Here is a 14664-nt window from a genome sequence, read left to right on the forward strand (position 1 = left end):
GCAAATGTATGTGTCTTTTATTACCTCTGGATTCCAATAAGCCTTTCATTATACATTAGAGAAATTCATCCATCTTATATTCCAATACTTGTAAAGTTTCAGTTTTACATTTAGCTCTGTGATCCATTTGGAGTGAAATCTTTTGTATGATGTAAAGTATGGATCTAATATTATCCTTTTGAAAACACCTATCCAGTTCTCACAGGTCACTTATTAAAAAGTACGTCTTTCATGTTTCTACTAGCTCTTGAGTCTATTCTGATATTTATTTTTCTTTTAAAACCATGACTGTTCCATACAACACCCAGTGCTCATCATGACAGGTGCACTCCTTAATCTCCATCACCTATTTCATCCATCCCTCTGCCCACCTCCCCTCTGGTGACCATCAGTTTGTTCTCTAGAGTTAAGAGTCGGCTTCTTGGTTTTCTTCTCTTTCCCTGCCATGTTCATTTGTTTTGTTTCTCAAATTCCATATAGGAGCAAAATCATATGATATCTGTCTTTTTCTGACTTATTTTGCTTATCACAATACTCTCTAGCTGCACCCACTTTGTTGCAAATTGCAAGATTTCATTCTTTTTCATGGCTGAGTAATATTCCAGTGTGTGTGTGTGTGTGTGTGTGTGTGTGTGTGTGTGTGCGCGCGCACGTGCCACACACCACATCTTCTTTATCCACTCATCAGTCAGTGGACATTTGGGCTGTCTCCATAATTTGGCTATTGTTGATAGTGCTGCTATAATCACAGGGGTGCATGTATCCTTTTGAACTAATGTTCTTGTATCCTTTGAGTAAATACCTAGTAGTACAATTGCTGGATCACAGGGTAGTTCTATTTCTAACTTTTTGAGGAATCTCCGTACTGTCTTCGAAAGTGACTGCACCAGTTTGCCAAAACCATGATTATTAATGCTTGGTTTATTTGAACTCTCCAGGCTGCAGAGACACCTTTTTTTTTTTAAATGTTTATTTATTTTTGAGAGAGAGAGACAGAGCATGAGCGGGGGGGGGGGGGGGGGCAGAGAGAGAGGGAGACATAGAATCCAAAGCAGGACCCAGACTCCGAGCTGTCAGCACAGAGCCCAATGCAGGGCTCAAACCCATGAACCATGAGATCATGACTTGAGCCGAAGTTGGGCACTTAACCAACTGAGCCACCAAGGCACCCCAAGGCTGCAAAGACATCTTAAAATTTCCCACAATGTTATTTCTGATAGTTTTGCTCTATATGCTTTGATATTTAGTGCCTACAATTCGTGTCCACTTTCTTTTCACTGTGAAATGAACTTTTATCGATCTAACATGGGCCATCCTTTTGTGAGTTCATATTGCTTTCCCTTGAGTTCCATTAGTCTGACATGAATATTGCCACCGCCCTGTTTATTTGTTTGTTCACACTGGCCTAAACCTTCCCTGTAATTTGGGTTTTACCTTCTCCTATCATTGTATTTCACATGCTTTTTGTAAAAAGCACATAGACATGTTTTCTTTTTAACCCAATCTTTAAATTCTCCGTTCATTAAGCGTAGAAATTCATCCATGGTTACTTATAGCCAGTCTGTTAGCTTTCATCTTACTTTGGATTCCTTGCTTCATGCTTTCTCACTTTTTATGCTTTCTTGCAGGGGTTTTTTTTGTTTGTTGCTCTGAAATCATTTTAATTTCTAGGTTTTTAGGGGCACCTGGGTGGCTCAGTCGGTTGAGTGTCCGACTTCAGCTCAGGTCATGATCTCACAGCTTGTGAGTTTGAGCCCCGTGTTGGGCTCTGTGCTGACAGCTTGGAGCCTGGAGCCTGCTTTGGATTCTGTGTCTCCTTTCTCTGCCCCTTCCCTTCTCACTCTCTCTCTCTCTCTCTCAAAAATCAATAAACATTAAAAAAAATTTCTAGCTTCTTAATTATCAAAGTCAAGAATGAAAACACATGTTATTACTTCTATCCCTTCCTTTTTAGAAGTGTGTTTTCATCAAATACCTTTATAAAGGGTTATTCCTTTAAAATGCAGTCTTCTATTTTTTTTTTTAATGAAAGGACTGCTTTTAAAAAAGCATTATTTGTTTTGTTTTGTTTTACTAATTTTTAAGGTCTTCTTTATTAAGGATATAGAAGAAATGTCCTCTTAATGTGACTACTTCCTTTTTTTATTTTATTTCAGAAAGAGTGTGTTAGTGGGGCAGGTGCAGAGAGAAAAGGAGAGAGAGAATCTTAAGCAGGCTCAACACTGAGCATTGAGCCTGACGTGGGGCTAGATCTCATGACCCTGAGATTGTGACCTGAGTGGAAATCAAGAGTTGGACACTCAACCGACTGAGCCACCCAGGTGTCCCTTAATGTGACTAATTCTAGATGACATAAGGAGCAGGGATATCATGAAGATACAAGAGATTCCATACTGTAGCTGTTTCATCATCACTAGAAAATGTTTGTATACCTTTATTCCCCCCAGTGTCCTGTTTTAAGAGCAATAACTCCTTTGTCACCATTGCTCTCTTTGAAGTGAAGTATAATCCTCAAATTCCCTGAACATGTTTTAAAAAGCATACAAATGGTACAAAATTAAGTTTTTAAAGAAATAAGTGAAAAGTGCCCTTTTGAAGTCATATTATGTTCTTTCCCCTTACAAACTCAAAAATAAAAATATTGGCTTACTTAACGCCTTTGATCTATTCACTGTTAGTTTCCTTTCTGAGGCACTGTGATTTTACCCAACAGAATGGTTATTTTGGATTTATATTCCCAAAGCCTATAAAAATAAGAATGTCCAACCTAACGATTCCTTTTATAAGCAGTAAAACAAAAGTGGGAAGAAACGAGATAGACAATAGGTTCATCTGTGATGCAGAATTATGCATAATCACATTACATGTGTAAAAACTGGAGAGAGAGAGGCATGTCTCTATTCTAGCCCCCCTGAAGGGATGGTAGGTGGGCACAGTGAAAATTCTGGTCTTTTAGAATAATGTAGATTTAGAATGTTATGACCAGAAGGTGTTAGATTTTTGTTGTACATTATACCAAATGTCTTCTTACTAAAGCAATTTTGATTCTTCCTGTACAGTGAAGATAGAGATATCTTTATTTTAGTGTCTCAAATCATCCTTCATGCACCATCTGAGTAGGGCTGATGGCCACAATCGCTGCAGCATCTGAGGTGCTGGCCTTCATTAACTGGTCCAGCTTCAGCAGAGGTAACAGGTGGCAACACAGAGTTTCTTCTGTCACCTGTTTGATTCCCTGTCACTCATACCCACAAAATATCCCACAGTGCATGTGCATTTTCCCTTTGAGCTCAACTAATTTAATGTAAACGAATTCAAGTATTTCCATTTTTTATTTTTATTATATATATTTTTAACTTTATTTAGAGAGGGAGGGGGAGAGAGAGAGAGAGAGAGCGAAAGAGAGAGAGAGAGCGCACAAGCAGGGGAGGGGCAGAGAGAGAGAGGGAGAGAGAGAATCCCAAGCAGGCTCCACACTGTTAGCATGGAGCCTGATGCAGGTCTCAAATTCATGAACTGTGAGATCATGACCAGAGCCAACACCAAGAGTTTGTCACTTAACCAAATGAGCTACCCAGGCACCCCTATTTCCACTAGTTTGAATATTTTTTCTCTTTTAAATCTCTACACCCAATGTAGGGCTCAAGCTCAACCCTGAGATCAAGAGTCACATGCGCTTCCAACTGAGCCAGCCAGGCACCCCTCAAATATTTCCATTCTTTTACCTTAGCTGAGGGCACTAGGTTTTCTCTGTCACAAAATATGTTAAGGAACAGGATTGGCTACAAGAAATATCTTGTCTACAGATTTTTGGGAAGGTCGGGTACATAGGAGACCTCAGAGAAGATGATGATTAAGTGGTTGGGCTATGGAGAGAGATAAGAACTACTTTCTTAACCTGGAGTCAAGGAGTCAAGTTATTAGCAAAGTAGGAAGCCTGGAGAGAAAGGATCCCTGTTCAGCTTTCTGCTTGGCCACAATCTGCTGACCCCTGTCTCCCTCACACTCAACTTAGAGCAGGACCTAAAGTTGAGCCAGCTCTAATCCAGAACCCCTAACACTGCCAGGATAAGTTGCCTCAGGAATTTCTAATTACTTTTGTAAACACTTCCCCAACCCTGCCACGTGGGGACCATGAATGCTGGGGCAGAAGAAAACCCATAACTAGAGTAAAGGCCATGTCCAGGGGAAATTTTTAAAATTATTTCTAAACCTTTGAAATGGGAGGTATCTGCAAAGTTAAAATCTGTATTTTCCATTTCTGCGTTCACTGACTTGAGACATATTTCATACAAGTACTAGAAAGCAGCATTTGTGGGCTGTTTTGGGGGGGGGGTGGGTCCTTCCCTGGCCTAAGAAATTGAAAAAGAGCATGCCCATCAGGGGCTCTAGCAATAGTGTCAGTGAGATGGAGAAGTTGCTGGTGTCCTCCCAGCCCCCTGTGTGTGTGTGTGTGTGTGTGTGTGTGTGTGTCTTAATTCCCAGCCTTGCAACATCTACCAGGATTCATTTGTCAAACAGTAGGTTTGATAGTATTTTAGTGGATTGGCTGGACAGTTCAGTTAGAACACAAAGTGTATCCGTGTGCGTTACAGATGGGAAGAAGTACGAGCATGCTCACCAGCCATAGGGTTGGGTTTGGAAAAGGAATTGAGCCCTTTGGTCCAACTCTTGGGTGGACATACCAGTAGAGCCCTAATCAAGTATCCCAAGTCCTCAACACAGGGCCCAAGGACCCTCCGCATTTCTGGGTCTTATTTACCAACAGTGGATATGGCAAGAAGAGGAAAGAGTAGGTCAGACTAACAAAGACAAAGAATATGTGCCTGTTGATAGTCTATATCACATGACACAAAAAATAGCCATAGGATCAGGAAATGAATAAACAAATCCGGAGTCCAGTAACTTCCTTTAAGGATTAATGAGACAAATGGGAGAATTTATAAACTACACTGCCAGGTGTTCAAAGTTGTAAGACAGGCAGGTACTGGGGTTGATGAGCATTTGTTGCCTTTTACTGGAAATGGTAAAAAAATGTCTACCATCATTTGGAAAAATAGATGCTAGGCTTCCTAAAGCCCTTCTGATATCTCTTTGTACATTAGTTTTGTGGCTGAGAAGAAAGAGGCTCAACAGGATTGAGACTATTCAAGTGCATAGAGCTAGCAAATGTCAGGACTCAGTTCTAAACCCCATTCTTTGAACCTCATGCTCTTTCCACTTCGTTATTCCACCTCTCAAGACCAGGCAAAGTTGAAAAATAGTAAGTCTATAGAATTTTAATCCACCCCTTGAGATTTGTATTAAACCTAACCAACAGGTTTCCCCCCCAATAACCATACTCTCTTTTCGAGTATAATACCCTCCTTTTGGAACATAATTATTTGATTATTGCAGATGCTTTGGTGTGAAGGTGTTCTTGGAAAAACAATTACCAAGGGAGGAACCATGAGGGAGAAAGCTTATAAAATGTCCTAGATGAGGAAACTGGGTGGCGTTGTCAGTGGAGCGTCTGACTTTGGCTCAGGCCATGATCTCATGGTTTGTGGGTTTGAGCCCCGCGTCAGGCTCTGTGCTGACAGCTGAGAGCCTGGAGCATGCTTCGGATTCTGTGTGTGTGTGTGTCTCTCTCTCCCCCTCCCTGTTTGTGCTCACTCTCTCTCAAAAATGAACAAATGTTTAGAAAAATAAAAAAATTCCTAGATCTATTACCTGCAATAAACTTGGTTCATCTGCATTTCTTGATAAGCATGGGATCTTCTCTGTAATGGCCAGACTGCGACACTGTGTATAAGTAGGAGAAATTAAGAAAATTACTGAGGAAGGTGGTGGTGTGGTAATTCAAAATGATTTGTGGTAGCCATGTGTTCTTGCACTGGCTGTAGAGAAACAGGGAGACCTGGTGGTAGGCTGGCAGGTGTAACAACATATTCAATTATTGGTAGAAATTTTGAAAAACAATGTGCAAATTAGAGCAAGGCATAGATCCCCATAAAAGAGAAGCCCTCTGAGGAGCCCTGAGAGGATTCTGCCTCATGTTGAAGCCATGTGAGAAGAGACCTTGGTGATGTTGCATGAAGTAGGGTTCATTCAGCAATCGACCACAATACCTATGTAATGGATGGGTCTTCTTTGCCTCTTCCAAATTGTGGTTATTTGGTATTTTTTTTAAATACACAAACAGAAGATCATATGCTTTTGTTGAATCATTACCGGTCTTCATACACAGTAAAACCTTGGTTTGCAAGCATAATTCCTTCCAGAAACATGCTTATAATCCAAAGTACTTGTATGCCAAAGCACATTTCAAGAACCATTGGCTCAGTTGTGATCATGTGATGTTCGGTGTCATGTACTACTCATATTGCAAGACATCGCTCATTTATCAAGTTAAAATGTATTAGAAATGTTTGCTTGCCTTGCAGAATACTCACAGAACAAGTTACTTGCAATCCAAGGTTTTGTTGTACTTTGTTGTACGGGAAAAGCTTGATCAAATTGGGGAACTGAAGAATGCCAACATATAGGAGCTGCAGTTAATCAGGAAGAGGAGAAGGAAGACAAGGTAATGAAATCTAAAATCTAATTTCTCTCTTCTTCAGCAAGAGGAACTATATGTTATTCTTTCCCTACTCTTGTCACATATTCTGGGATGGTGGTGCCAATTGGTCAATAAGATAATAGTTATCTGCTATTCTGCCTTTTAGTCACAGTAGAGGTAGAATAGACAAGAATTAACTGCATCAGTTGCCAGAACAAATCAATCATCTTTTCAAAATTTCTATTACATCCAGTGTCTACAACAAATATATGATCTACTCTTATATACAACCCTGAATACCTAAAAGAAAATTTTAATTTTGTCCTTGGAATCGACATCCCTGTGAAGTGGGATTTGGGAGTTCACTGAACTCAGCAGTATGTCCCTATAATCTGCTCTAGAAGTTTTTCTTTCTCACTTACTATTAAAAGACTTTCCTCATCCTTGATGAGGCCTTGTCCTCATCCTACATGGACATATACAAGATGTGCAAATGAGTTTCCTTTTCAGCCACTTCAGATGGGTAGTAAACTGTAAGCAATTCTCACGCAATCTAAAGGAATCATACCTTTATGTCCTTGATCTTGAATGGAAATGTTTGATTTTTGCATCAGTTATGGAGAGTAAATGTGAAAGTGATTGAATTATTGAACTGTGCAAAGTGATGAAATCAGTTACTCTAGTGTTTTGTGTTATAGAAGAAAAATACTTGTTATGCTAGCATCTCGCAGCCTGGTATGGTTATGGTACACCAGGCATGGTGTATGGTGTAAAATAAAGGGGGGAGAGGGCAAGAGCAGATTTATCTGAAAATGAAGGAGTAAATTTTAGGTTTGGATCAATCCAAGCAGATTAGTTGAAGAACTTTCCAATTTGTGCCTTATTTTTGTGACGTGTTACCCCTATCACTGCAATCAGCTCTCCCTGTAGGCTCTGAAGAACACCGCCAGATGAGGGGCTTCCACACTGCTATCACCTCTACAATGGTTCTCCTCAACCCAGTCGATTCTTACAGTAAATCTGGGAAGAGATGTGCTGGCCACAGCTAACTATCCCGTCCCCTTTCACTGCATCTGACTTTAAACCACCCGTGAAACAGATGTGATGAAATTCATGAAATTTACTAGGTGCTATTTAATTTGTACCAAATATGTGAGTTACAGACCCAGAGAGGGCCATTTGTAAGGTGATAAGTGACATGTTAAGAGTTAGGCTCGTTAATATACATTATACTGTTAGGAACTATGCAAACGGATGCATATATGGATATGCAGGTGTATAATCCAAACTGAGCATATCAAGGGCCTCTCATCATAAACAAACACAAGGGAAAAGATGAAATAACTAGTTGACAGCAAAAATTCTTTGGTATGAGTTCACAGTGGTATACTCTGCTTTCTTTAAATGAATTTCCTGGTAAATTGGGAATAAAAATAATTCTTTTTTTTTAACGTTTATTTTTGAGACAGAAACAGGGCGTGAGTGGGGGAGGGGCACAGTGAGAAGAAGAATCCAGAGCAGGCTCCAGGCTTTGAGCTTTTAGCACAGAGCCCGATGTGGGGCCCAGACCCACGAACCGTGAGATCATGACCTGAGCCGAAGTCGGACGCTTAACCGAGCCAGCCAGGCACCCCAGGAATAAAAATAATTCTTGAAAGCATTTTTGCACCCCAAGATCGATGGATCATCTATCTATATATGCTTTGATATAACCGCTCCACCTTCCACATAATTTGGAAACAAATAGAATTAATAAGGGACAAATGGAACTGTAGGGGCGCCTGGGTGGCTCAATTAAGCATCCGACTCTTGATTTCGGCTCAGGTCATGATCTCATGGTTCATGAGTCTCAGCCTGGCATTGTGCTCTGTGCTGACAGCGTGGAACCTGTTTGAGAGTCTCCCCTCTCTCTGCCCCTCCCCCACTTGCATCCTCTCTGTCTCTCTCAAAATACATAAACTTAAAAAAAAAATGAGACACTGTAAACTCAAAAAGAGTAATAAGCTGGCTGTATCAAATGAAATGTGACTATAATGTTTCATAATGGGGAAAATGTTAGCGAATAGGTTACAGAGTGATGGCAAATCGTCTTCCGACCGGCCAGACATTGGGTGATCAAAGGTATCAACACGTATCAGACAATAACCAGTCATTTTAGCTTGCAAATAATGTGGGAAGTGAACCTTTAGAAATGTCAAGTGACCAAACAGGTATGTGCAGAAATTAACTTTTTTTTTTTTATTATATATCATATAATGTAGTAGTAAAGTTTGAAGTGCATGAATAAAAAGTTAGTGAAATTACAGGAGGAACAATCTATAGAGCGATAATAGGTGCATTCCTTGTGCATCTGAAAGGAAAAGAAAAAAGAGTTTTCACTCATTTTGGCCTAAAACTTAGTGTCAGGTTCCCAGGATTCTGACATCAGAACCCGGATAACGCTGATTAGAACCATAGGGGCTTTACAATAAAAGCTAAAATATTGACCATATGATGGCAAAAAGTCTTAGTTTGTGGTTAACTGATTCTCTTCTAGCTACTCTCTGATGAAGTTGGTGGCGCTGTGGAGGAGGACCGCCGTCTCCTGGACGAGGATCGGGACCGCTCGGCGTTGTAGGTGACATGCTTGTCGTAGTTCTCCATCTGAGCCTCCAGGACATCTCTCTGCTGCTGCCTGATGGTCTGGCTGATGAGCCCAGGGAGGGCGTGGATGCTGCCAATCAAAGTCTCCAGTTTCGTTTCCACGGTAACAATCCTCTTCTCAAAGTCTTCGCTCCGCTCATTTAGGTCGGAAATCATGTCATACATGATGTTCTGGGTCTGCAAAACAGGGCGGACACGGGTAGAGCAACCAGGAACTCAAGGTTTCACGACACTTGCCCAGGAAGCGAGCTGTCCGCTCTCTTCAACCCTTTGTTGAAGCTGTCTGGTTTCCCTCTAGAGGGCCGCCTGGGTGGCTCATCTGGTTAAGCGTCCCACTCTTGATTTTGGGTCTGATCATGATCTCACGGTTCATGGAATGGAGCCCAAGTTTGGGCTCCGTGCTGCCATCGAGGAGCCTGCCTAGGATACCCTCCCTCTCTCTCTCTCTCTCACATTCTCTCCCCCCTCCCCCCCCCCACCCCGTTTGTGCTTGCTTTCTCTCTCTCACTCTCAAAATAAATTAAAAAAAAAAATAACAAAATGTGCTCTTAGCTGCTTCACAACCTCTTAATGGTGATAAATGAACCAACTGAATAAGGGAGTTACTGTTCATGATACAGGCACCTCATTTGAGTTTGGCCACGGAGACAGAGCGCATTAGCTTTATTTTTTACTATATAGTCTGGAGGCTATGTGAACAACATCCATTCATTCAGAAAATACTGAACCTCTATGGCATGGCAGCCCTAGAGCCGTATTAGTAAGCACAGCACTAAAGAAATACTTTGAAAGAAATAGTGTCTTGCCTCATAGATATATTCCTGAGATGACATTATGCAGTATATATTTATCATATTATACATCTAGTAAAATGTTATATCTTATATTATTTCCAAGTGGTCTGTTTTATCATTTGACCTTACAGTGATGTAAGAGTCTGCCCCATCTTTGTTCAAGGTGTGTCTACGGGAGAGCCACGTTTGTAAATATTAATCGAGAACATCTTTCAGTCTCATATGTGCTACCCACCTTAAATGTATGATATATGTATGCTGTCCTACAGGTAAGTTGTTGAGGATGTCACTATCTTCTATTCATAAGACATCAAATATTCAGGTGCACCTGGGTGGCTTATTCGGTTAAACATCCGACTTTGGCTCAAGCCATGATCTCACAGTTCATGAGTTTGAGCCCCGTGTCGGGCTCTGTGCTGACAGCTCAGAGCCTAGAGCCTGCTTTGAGTTCTGTGTTTCCTCTCTCTGCCCCTCTCCTTCTCATGCTCTGTGTGTGTGTGTCTCTCGCTCTCAAAAGTAAAGAAACATTTTTTTAAAAAGCATCAAATATTCAACATTTACATGTTTATATAGTATGTTATTGATATACATGAAAATGAATATGATTTACTTGTGTTATTTTATGAGACTAGGACAAAGAGGTGTGATTTTCATAGATGATATTGGAAGCTTTATAAAGAACATAGCTGATTTATCGAACAAACAACAAAATGTATTGAGAGAGGCCCCTTTAAAAGCACTCGTTGTTAAGGGGCGCCTGGGTGGCTTGGTCGGTTAAGCGTCCGACTTTGGCTCAGGTCATGATCTCACGGTTTGTGAGTTCGAGCCCCGCATCGGGCTCTGTGCTGACAGCTCAGAGCCTGGAGCCTGCTTCAGATTCTGTCTGTCTGTCTGTCTGTCTCTCTCTCTCTCTCTGCCTCTCTGCCCCTCCCCTGCTCATGCTCTCTCTCTGTTTCTCAGAAATAAATGTTAAAAAAAAAGTTTTAAAAAGCATTTGTGTTAAAAGGCTAAAAACTTCCATATATGCTATAATACCTCTTTTGGACCTAGCTCAGGAAAATGGAAGGTCACTGATGACAAATACTCATATTTAAAAAAAATATATCTGTTTAGGGGAGCCTGAGTGGCTCAGTCAGTTAAGTGTCTGACTTCATCTCAGGGCATGATCTCATGGTTTGTGGGTTCAAGCCCCGCATCGGGCTCTGTGCTGACAGAGCCTGGAGAGAGAGCCTGGAGCCTGCTTCAGATTCTGTGTCTCCCTCTCTCTGCCCCTCCCCTGCTCATTTGCTGTCTCTCCCTTTCTGAAAAATAAATAAAACATTAAAACAAATTAAAAATATTTGTTTAAATGTTTATTTTGAGAAAGACAGAGTGTGAGTGGGGGAGGGGCAGAGGGAGAAAGAGAACACACGTGAGAGAACATCTTAAGCAGGCTCCATGCTTAGTGTGGAGCCCAACGCAGGACTTGATCCCATGAACCTTCGGATCATGACCTGAGCTGAAATCAAGGGTCGGATGCTTAAATGACTGAGCCACCCAGACAGCCCTAAATATTCATATTTTTAAAGTGGAATTTACTTGAAAGGGACAACCAAAAATCAACCAGATAAATCTTATAAGTGTGAAAGAGGAATCTGGGAACTATTAATGTCCTTTTAAAAAGTAGTATGATTTTTTAAATAATGAAAAAAGAATCATAAATTATGAAAACCGATTCCCTTTTTTTTTAAAAGATGATGTCCATGTTCTTAAAAAACTATTTCACAGTCTTCTGAGTTGGCTTAAAAGTGAATAAAAAACAATAATTTTATCAGTGAGTCCTATGGAGCCCTGAAGGTCATGGTCAAACCCAGGATGCAGTTCTCCTCTCAGAGGGAGGAGACTGAAGGACAAATATGAAACCCAATGCTATTGTCTCATATTCCATGTACATTTTCCACGGTACTTTCAAGTCACTGTAAGTAGGAAGGCTTTTAGAATGGGGTTTGAATAATTTATATAGGGAAAGAGCATGTGAAGAGAAATCTTTTAAGGTGGACCATCATGTTAGGGCTAATTGTTGGTTTGATGTGCAACACAAAGTTGGGGTATCCTCCTCCCAGTGGATTATCAGTCACCGTGCAGGGCTTCATTCCAACACACCTCACCATGAAGGCTGAGACCCCCATGCTTACCTTTGCTAGGTCCACCAAGGTGTTGGCTTGGTCATTCAGTTTCCTCTGCTCCATTTTTACACTTCTTAATCTAAAAGACAGAATCTCAAGTCAGAAGGGTTCCTTCCTGTCTACTGCTGTCATAACGCCTTCCAAAGAGCATGCATAAAATCGACAAGAGCAAATAACTGCATGGATAATGCCTTGAACATTTGGGGGTCAAGTTCAAACTGGTTATGTATCTGGAACAATGAGAAGCATGCTTCCCCAACACCGCAAAAAGGAAAGGAGAGAGAGAGAGAGGAGAGTAAGAGATGAGGTGTCCTTAGGACAACTATTTACCAGGGAGTTAAAAGTTGAATCGGGAGAGAGGCTCATAAGGACTTAACCATATGAGAAAAGCCAAAACATTCCTTAAAATCCCAGTATCATTTCAAATAGACATAGGAAGAAATAGGCAAAGCGACTAGACTTTCATCAATGTTGGAGCAGTGAGCACCTTCCTATGCCTACATGACTAGATACACAGGATAGCCCTGTTCAGTTTGAGATGGATTGGGTTAGGTATTTGAACCTGATGAAAACACAGTGATAAGTGAGATTCTTAGTAGCAAAAATAAGACTTTTATTCAACCAGCAGCAAGAGAACCCAAAACACATAAGTCTCTTATTCTTCATTGTGTTTTGCTCGACTTTTATCTTAAACTGCCATCGAATTTGAAGGGAAGCCAGGCCATTTCCTTGGGAGAATTTCCCTTAATTTTTTTCTTGTAGATAAAAGTCAGCGGACAATTAAAATGTCTGACAGATGGGGTTTCTGGTTGTAAACTTACTTTTAGATGCTTTTAAATATCAGTGCATATATCTGATTGACAGTCAAAACACTGCTGTTAAAAAAAAATCTTTCTTAAGGATGACTTTTACTAGTCCTTATTTTATTTACTATAATATTTTTGAAAACATATTTATTGGGTGCTTACTCCCTACCAAGAAATTAAGATTTTCCAACAGGAGAAAAGGGGTTGTTTGTTCTTTAAGCCAACAATCCGAGCCATGCTCCAAATGAGAAGCACATTTCTCTTGGGTACTTAGTTTAAAAACAAAAAACAAAAAACAAAATCCATGCTAACCTTATTACCTGTAAATGACATGTCATTTACAGAGTATAGTGTCGATGTTGGAGAGATTAATCTTTATAATTTCCCAATTTCAACGAAAGGTAGTTACAAAAAAAAAGGATCAAAAATTCACAGGGCAAGATTTTACTGCCAGGGAGATTTTTACAACAAATGTTCAGTAGTGCGCAGTGATTTTGTTTTGAAACTACGCTATGCAATATGTCACCAAGTCTGCTTGACAGTGAAGACAGATTTCCTTCTGCCAGTATGGGTTTAACTGACACCTGCCTATAACATGATATTTAACAATGTAAAACAGCTTAAGGTTATCACTTGCCGTTGCGAGTCTGTGTTTCCCTATTAGAATGCTTGGAACTAAGTTAATTGGCTCTTTTGTACACTATTATAGAGATGGACTGGGTGTAAGTATAAAAGGAATTTACAAACAGGTATTCGAATCTAACATGTTGTTGAGATAGGCTTCTCTAAGTACTCACAAGGATTACAATTCTTGATGTACACCTTTTAAAAACAAGTCCCCTTCCACCCCTCTCCCCCCTGCAAAAAACAAAAAACCCTTTGAACATGTGTGAGGTCATTCTGCAGAAATGTACTAGAGAGAACAACAGTGTCAGATGTGGACTCCCTTCTCCCTGGCCCTATTTGACCTTCAGTTTCTTAATGTATGAAATGAAGTGGGTTAGGATAGGATGGTATTTCTAAAGTGCTGCATTTGTACCGACAGAGGTGTTCGAGGTGGCTATGTGATACTCAAACCAGAAGACATTAAATACTAAACCAGATGGAGAGACAGTTACTCCCTTTTATCCTCTTCCAATTCTTGATTATTACAAGAAAAATGTCTCAGGCTGGTCCTCTCCTGTTTTTATCTCCCAACACCTGCTCTTCTCTCCTTTTTGAAAAGAGAGCAGGATTTCAGCTGAGTGCTTCCTGCATGCAGCAGTTCCGTGGCTAGAATTCAACGCCAGTGTTTCAAATGTTGGTGGATGCGACCTCTCCCTCTCTTTGCTGGGAGCAGGAGCGGCTTTTTGTTTTTGTTTCATTTTTGTTTTTGTTGTGTTAGCCATTTTGTGATAATGATTTACACCAAGCTTTATTTTCAAATTCAAGGAATGGGACCCTTAGCACATGAATGACTCAAGTCTGGGGAACCAGATCAGAAGCCTCCAACCACTTGGGAGTGCAGGCAAGGCCCTGAGGTTGGCAAGCCCAGTGAAAGGGCCAGTGGGTGTCCCTTAGCTGAGGTGGGTACTCTGCTCTTGAATTACCATATATTATGTTTCTGACAGTAGAATTTTGCCCAGTTGTTTTTTTTCCACTAATCTGGAAAGCTGACATAGGGTAGCCCCCTATTGAATCAGAATCCCTTTAAGCTCCTTGAACTTAAATCATCT

The 14664-nt window shown here is 40.6% G+C and overlaps 1 protein-coding gene across 3 annotated transcripts in view; it reads right to left on the reverse strand.

The window, feature by feature from the left end:
- Window positions 1-8745: 8745 nt before the first annotated feature.
- KCNN2 (potassium calcium-activated channel subfamily N member 2) overlaps window positions 8746-14664 on the reverse strand; it is a 464601-nt gene continuing 458682 nt past the window's right edge. For 2 of the 3 annotated variants that reach the window (XM_078451764.2, XM_078451773.1), the window contains 2 exons: window positions 12153-12222; window positions 8746-9361 (listed from right to left, as the gene is read on the reverse strand). In XM_078451764.2, coding sequence (XP_078307890.1) covers window positions 9074-9361; window positions 12153-12222 — 358 coding nt within the window. In that variant the 3' untranslated portion in view covers window positions 8746-9073. The remainder of the gene's footprint in view (window positions 9362-12152; window positions 12223-14664) is intronic. The other variant, XM_078451779.1, reaches the window with a different exon arrangement.

This window comes from Panthera onca, chromosome A1, assembly GCF_046562875.1.
Source record: "Panthera onca isolate mPanOnc1 chromosome A1, mPanOnc1 haplotype 2, whole genome shotgun sequence".
NCBI lineage: Eukaryota > Metazoa > Chordata > Mammalia > Carnivora > Felidae > Panthera > Panthera onca.